At 37.7% G+C, this 6,449-nt stretch overlaps 1 protein-coding gene across 3 annotated transcripts; it reads right to left on the bottom strand.

The window, feature by feature from the left end:
* On the bottom strand, positions 2,465–5,875 carry LOC104741607. Of its 3 annotated transcripts, none has more exons than XM_010462496.2 (6): positions 5,510–5,875; positions 5,164–5,275; positions 4,724–4,816; positions 4,429–4,629; positions 4,095–4,328; positions 2,465–2,485 (listed from the first exon to the last, which is right to left on the bottom strand). In XM_010462496.2, the coding sequence occupies exons 1-5, from the start codon at positions 5,806–5,808 to the stop codon at positions 4,116–4,118; spliced, it is 918 nt and encodes a 305-aa protein (XP_010460798.1). In that variant the 5' UTR covers positions 5,809–5,875; the 3' UTR covers positions 2,465–2,485; positions 4,095–4,115. The 3 variants fall into 3 exon arrangements, with proteins under 3 accessions (XP_010460798.1, XP_010460797.1, XP_010460796.1); XM_010462495.1 differs by lacking the exon at positions 2,465–2,485 and adding an exon at positions 3,143–3,317; XM_010462494.1 differs by lacking the exon at positions 2,465–2,485 and having other exon boundaries at positions 3,879–4,328.

The raw sequence follows: 6,449 nt of genomic DNA, 5'->3' as shown, positions 1-6,449 counted from the left end.
GTCCATCTCAAAGTTCATAACCAAATCATCTACATTCAGAGCTATGTGTCCCTTCTTAACATCAATGATGGCACCAGCTGTAGCCAAGAACGAGCGTCCTAAGATGAGATGATCACTAGGCTCTTTGTCATATTTCAACACCACAAAGTCAGTGGGAATCATGCAATCTCCAATCTTGATTGGAATATCCTCTAAGACACCTTCAGGAATCCTTCTGGACCGATCAGCTAATATAAGAGAGATCTTAGTTGGCTTGAAATCTGTCATCCCAAGTCTCACAACAACAGAATGGGGCATCAAGTTAATACTAGAACCAAGATCTCAAAGAGAGTGAGTAAACCTTCCTGTGAAGATAGAGCAATCTAACACAAAACTTTCAGGATCTGGTAACTTCTCTACAATTCTACTCTGAATCACTGCATTCACTTTCTCAGATACAACCACTTTCTCTTTCCTCTCCTTTTTCCTTTGTAGGGGCTGATTCAACAGAATTGAGCTGACATCCTTGGTTAGCAAAGCTCCTTCCTCATGACTCAAACCATTGGTGACCATTCTCTTTACATACCTCTTAATCCCAGGAGAAAACTTGACTACATCAATCAAAGGCATCTCTATCATCACCTTGTCCATCATAGCTTTGCATCTAGCTTCTTCAATCTCCTGCTTAGACCTCCTAGGCTTAGGAAAAGGAACCTTAGGCTTATAAGCTTACTCTGAAGCAGGTGGAACTTGAGGAGAAACCGGAGCTGGTCGTGGGGTGTGTCGATCGACAATGGTGGTGCATCGATCGATGCTCTCGTTCTGGAGTGAGTTTGCCTCGATGGATGGTGACTGCATCGATCGATGCATTGTCATAGCATCGATCGATGTTGGCTCCAATTACGTATCTTCGTCTCCTTCCTTCACCAAAATCGCATTACAAGCATGCTTGGGGTTCGACTCTGTTCTTCTAGAAAGAAGTTCCTCTTGTCTTTTAACAGACCCAGCAGTGTGAATCACTTGATTCTCTAGCTTCTTAACATGAGTCTTTAATGCATCAAATTTCTCAGTCAGCTCAGTGTATACAAAATTAATCTTCCCATTGAAGTCTACTGTTAACTTCTGTTGACCTTCCAAAATCTGTCCAATCATTGATTCCATCTTGCTCTCTGAATTTGGTGGAGGGAGGGGCTGGTAAGAAGAAGAACCATAGTTCCTAGTGAAGTTGTTGTTTGGATTTCCTGAGAATGAATTCTTCTGACCAAAGCTCTGATTTTGATACCCAGCTCCATACACATAGTTAACACTTTCTTCGGTAATCTCTGGCTTTGGCTCAAAAGTCTCAACATCTTCAGCAAAATGGACAGACTTCTTTCCCACAAGAAGATTGTGGACTGTATCCAACTTAGCATTCACCGCAGCAAACTGATTTGAACCATTTCCTTCATGTGCTCTTTTCTGCTCTAGGTCTGCATTCTTAGTGTTGTTGCTTGAGGCTAGCCTTTCAATCAACTGTTCAGCTTCATTCGGATACCTTGTCTTGAAGTTCCCATCACTAGCTGCATCCAAAGTCATCTGATACCTCTAGTCAATCCCGTTGAAGAAGATACTAATCAGCTACACCTCTAAGAACCCATGATGAGGACAATCTCTCTGGTATGCTTTCAACCTCACCCAAGCAGCTATGTAAGATTCAGTTGGTCCTTGTCTAAAGGTGGAAAGCTTAATCTGCAGCTCATCGGACATTGCATCATCATAGAAGTAGTTCAAGAATGCCACCTTGATATCATTCCAGGTCTTAAGAGATCCTGGTTTCAGTTGCCTTAGCCAATGAGAAGCTTCCCCAGCAAGAGAGTAGGGGAAGAGCTTGCAATAGAGATAGTCCTCTGTGACTCCATTAGCCTTGATGCTTGTAACTATATCCTCAAAGTGCTCAATGTGGTCTAGAGGCTTCTCATGTGGCAGGTTCTGGAATGGTCGTTTTCCAACAAGAGCAAAGTAGCCAGGCTTTAGCTCAAAATCATTCCTTGGGAATGGAGGAGGGACAATTGCGGAGCGGTTCTCATAGAATAAGTCTGGCATGTTGAAATCCGCAAGAGTTTTGCCAAGCTCTCCATTGTTGTCCCGTCTAGCCTGATTGTGACCTTCCACGGCTCTGGCATTGTGTCGATCGACGCCAATGTTGCGTCGGTTGACGCCTTCTAGGTTGTGTCGATCGATGCCGTCGTTGCGTCGCTCGACGCCACGTGCATCATCCTCAACCACGATGAGTTCTTCCTGAATAACTCGTCCTTCAGCATCAAGTTTCTGGTCTTTCTCGTTGTACACATGACCCTCTTGATCCCTCAAAACTCCAGCATCATCAGGTCTCAATATGAGTGTTTTGACCATCTTCACTGACTTGGCTGCTTTTGTGTTTTCCCACTCTAGTTGTCCTAACTCTTGGTTTGTAAGCTTCACAACTGGACCAGTAGGATTTTTCCTGGTGTTAGGCTTAGGCATGTATCTGAAACACACAAGGGAAAAAAAAAACGTGTGAGTAAAATAGAAAAATAAAAATTTAGACAAAATCAAAGACTTTAAACTAATGGTGAATCAAAAGAGTCCCTGTCAACGGCGCCAAAATTTCATATGCTCAAATTTAACCCTGAGCTACTCTCTCAAATTAAGAGAACAATTGTAGTACAAGGGATCGAATCCACAAAGACTCCAGATTCACACAATCAATAATCCTAAGATCTAAATCCAGATGACTAATCAAAGATCTAGCATTAAGAACAACCTATGGTGAAGAACAAAAAGATAATGAATCCAAAATAAACAAATCTAATAATCCGTGAAATCCCTAATGAGAAACCCTAAACCTAACAAGCAGATCTACTCAAACATAATTGTTATAACACAAATCATGAATAAAATATATAGCATTAAGAGATTAAAGAAAGAATAAAAGGAGTTCTAAATCTTCTCTGAATGAGTCTTGATTCTTCTCTCCAAAAGCTCTCTAAAAATCTCTCAAGGTTTTCTTTCAAAAAGATTACAGGAAAAATAAAGCTTAGGTCTAAACAATGACCATAAAAATCCTATATATATTCCTAAAACACGTCCAGGGACTAATGATGCAAATATGGAAAACTTTGGGACAGCTTTGTAAATCTTCAAAACTTGTGGGAAAACTTCCGATTTGATTTTTGGCTCTGTGTCGATCGATGCCATCAGTTGCATCGATCGATGCTGACTTCTGAATTTGCCTCTCAACTTTGTAGCTTAGCCTCAATGCTTGATTAAGCTTCAAATCTTCCTATTTAGCTCCATTATGCTTCCATCCATACTAAATCCTATAAAAACTCAAAGACTCTAAAAATACTAAAATGACTCTATAAATAAAGACTTATATTATGGCTAAAACACCTAAAAACCATGATATATCAATCATGCTACATTTTTCTGTGTGTGTTTTTCAAATTAATATGTGCCGCTGTGATTCTTTAACCAGTTCAGCATGTCGTTTTGTGTATTTCATAAATTTTGATGTCACTTATATCAATTATAAAGTGTATAGCATACATTAATTTAATACGTATAAAGATAATTTATACTCAAAATTATGATTAAAACAACTTTGATCACTTAACTATGTTTCTATTGTTTCAAAGAGATTTTTAGTTATTGATTGCCTTTGCTACAGGCTTATATTTTACTTCTTATTGTTTTAATTAGATTTGTATGAATGATGAGAAGCCATAAACTGCTTATTGAACTAATTAAGAATATAACAGACAGGTAGAGCGAGCAATACTTATAAAAGAATCAAAACAGAAAATTATTAAATTAATATTTGTACGTTGTTTTTTAATCAAAAATAATGATTTGTGCACTATTTCAGGATGAATAGAGAGTAGACGTAAAAAATGATTTCTTTCATATTTCAGGATGTGAAAGAACATAATTTGTTGTCATTTTCAGGTATGAATAGAGAGTAGGGTGTGAAGAATATTAGTGTTAATACCTGTTCTTGAACATTTCCAGAAAAGAGAAAACACACAAACTAGCAGATGAAAGGATGGTGTGTATTGTCAAAAAAAAAAAAAAAGGATGGTGTGTTTAATTTATACCGTAAGAGTGTATGTATGTATTCATGACCACGGCCAATTAGCATCTCGCCATGCAAAGCGACATCCTCCAAAACTTCTACTACTACTACTACTACTACAACCGTCCGCATTTAACCCATCTAACCCGCGGCAACGAAGTTCTTGATCACGTTTCGCTGAATCCTCTCTATATGCTGGGTTCGAGTATCTCGGGTGTTGGATAAAAGGTACATTCTTCCACCACAGTTTAAGTGCCTTAAAAACAAAAAAAAATGACACATGTGAAACTCGAGCAGCCAAGTTGATCAACGTTTTGAATATATGTGCTTAAAGATTTGAGTATATGTTCACTTACATGCCAATAAATCCATATCGCAACCTTATGAGGCATCAACCAGAAGAAAACTGCAGGATTAGACACTACTGTTTTCGGTATTCTTTTCGCCTTTAATGTCGCAGAGAAATAGTTACCGAGATGAGGATGCTTCGATTCAATGGAGACAGATAACTCCTCTCCAGGTTCATTAGCTCTGATTTTCCAGTTCCCAAGCATATCCTGAAAAAGTTATGGAACTTCACTTTTAAAAACAGTTGATCAATCACTCAAATTGATCAAAGATGATAACAATATAATAAGACAAACAACATACCATGAAAGGACTGACTTGTAATGATTTAGCAACCAAGTCAGATTCAGGGTCGAAAACAAATGTCACTCGTTCCCCCCATGGCGTATTTGTAACCTACAAAAACCCTCTTATCATATCAATAGAAAGACAGTAATACCACAAAGTCAATACAACAGGTATGTGATTACACATTCTCTTCCCATATTCAGATTACGTACCATCGCCATAGATCATTAATATTGGTTCAGAACATGTATAAACACACACTAGATATGTCAGCTACAAAACAAACTCTTTCCAGTTTTTGAAAAGTTACACATGTTTGCATATATATATATTAATACCCAACAAGGTCAGACCATGGAACTGACAAAATGGTTGTAGCAGACAAGAGTGAGAAGCTGAGAGAGAAATCAAGAAACAGAGGAGACAAAACATATATCTATTATCTATAAATGTACCTCAGCAATGCATTTAGTCAAGCGTTTACTTGATCCATCCAAGTCGTAGCAGTAATACAAACTCAATGGGTTTTGCTCATACCCAACGCTTGGTGGTATAGTCAACAGATAGCTGCATACAAAATTACAGATTCATCCAACATTATCTATTTGATCCACAGTTTAGTTACAATGATAACACAACACCAAACCTTAAAAAACAAAACTGAAATTTAAAACCCAAACAGAGTCTTTCTGATAATGAGATTTTTTTTTTCATTCGCTTTTGGTTGATCGTTTGTGAAATTTTGGAGAATTTAATCAAAACAATTTCGATTTCGGAGGTATCATCATATTTGAAACTTACATAGGCCCGGTGGTGCGAGAAACACGGCGAGCTTCATTGGCGGAGAGATGATCCGGAGGCGTGGTGATAGCTTCATCGAGGTCGAAGAGAGCGTAACGAACAGAGTAACGGAACGAGTGGCGTACAGGACGGAGACGGTCGTGCCATACGGTGCCTTGGTAGAAAGAGACATTGGGATCTACGGCGAAGCGTGAGGGGAAGAGACGGTGGAGAAGGAAGCGAAATGGGAGGAGAAGAGAGAGTAAGAAAGAAGTGAGTGCAGAGTAGAGGATCGAACAGAGGAGATAAAGCAATTCCATATCTCTCCACCTTTTTCAATGTCTGAGAGAGAGAGAGAGAGATGAAGATAGACCAAAGAGAAGAAGTCTTTTCAGTTATCAAAATAGTTTTTCTTATTATTAATTTATTTTAATAATTATTATTATGGTTATAAAATAATTTTGGCTTGGCTATTGCGTGGACGATACTAAAACCGCATACAATATTTGAATTTGCATTCGAATGATTTAAGTCTAATCCAATTTTATTTAATACTGACTGATCATATTAATATTTAATCTATATTATTAACTCGGAAGTACACTTATTAATAAAAAAACAATAAAACAAAAATACCATATAATGTCTGCGAAAAACAAAACAGACGACCATGGAAAAAACAAATTGAGGGTAAACTGGTAATCTAATTCAACAAAAACTCGCAGATCCTTAGTGACCCAATGTTACCATATTCGAATCATGGATATACAAGAGTAACCAATTCGGATCTTGATTGGTGAAGGACGCAGATCCTCATTATTTTCCTAATTAAAAAAAAACATAAATTAGTTACCATAAAGTGAGAACTGAATAAACAAAATCTTTCAGTTAGGATTTAATCTTTCGATTTCCCAAATCATAGCAAATAACATTATTATCAATCTCCATATCTTTCTAAACA

The sequence above is a fragment of the Camelina sativa genome, chromosome 14, assembly GCF_000633955.1.
Source record: "Camelina sativa cultivar DH55 chromosome 14, Cs, whole genome shotgun sequence".
In the NCBI taxonomy this organism is placed as follows: domain Eukaryota; kingdom Viridiplantae; phylum Streptophyta; class Magnoliopsida; order Brassicales; family Brassicaceae; genus Camelina; species Camelina sativa.
This window is presented reverse-complemented; position numbering and strand designations above follow the sequence as displayed.

Excerpts from the sequence above, each read along its gene's own strand:
- LOC104741607 (XM_010462496.2), bottom strand. The coding sequence starts at position 5,808 with ATGGAATTGCTTTATCTCCTCTGTTCGATCCTCTACTCTGCACTCACT. Across the intron at positions 5,276-5,509 it reads TCTCGCACCACCGGGCCTAT|CTATCTGTTGACTATACCAC; the intron begins GTAAGTTTCAAA and ends TTTTGTATGCAG. Across the intron at positions 4,630-4,723 it reads TACAAGTCAGTCCTTTCATG|GATATGCTTGGGAACTGGAA; the intron begins GTATGTTGTTTG and ends TAACTTTTTCAG.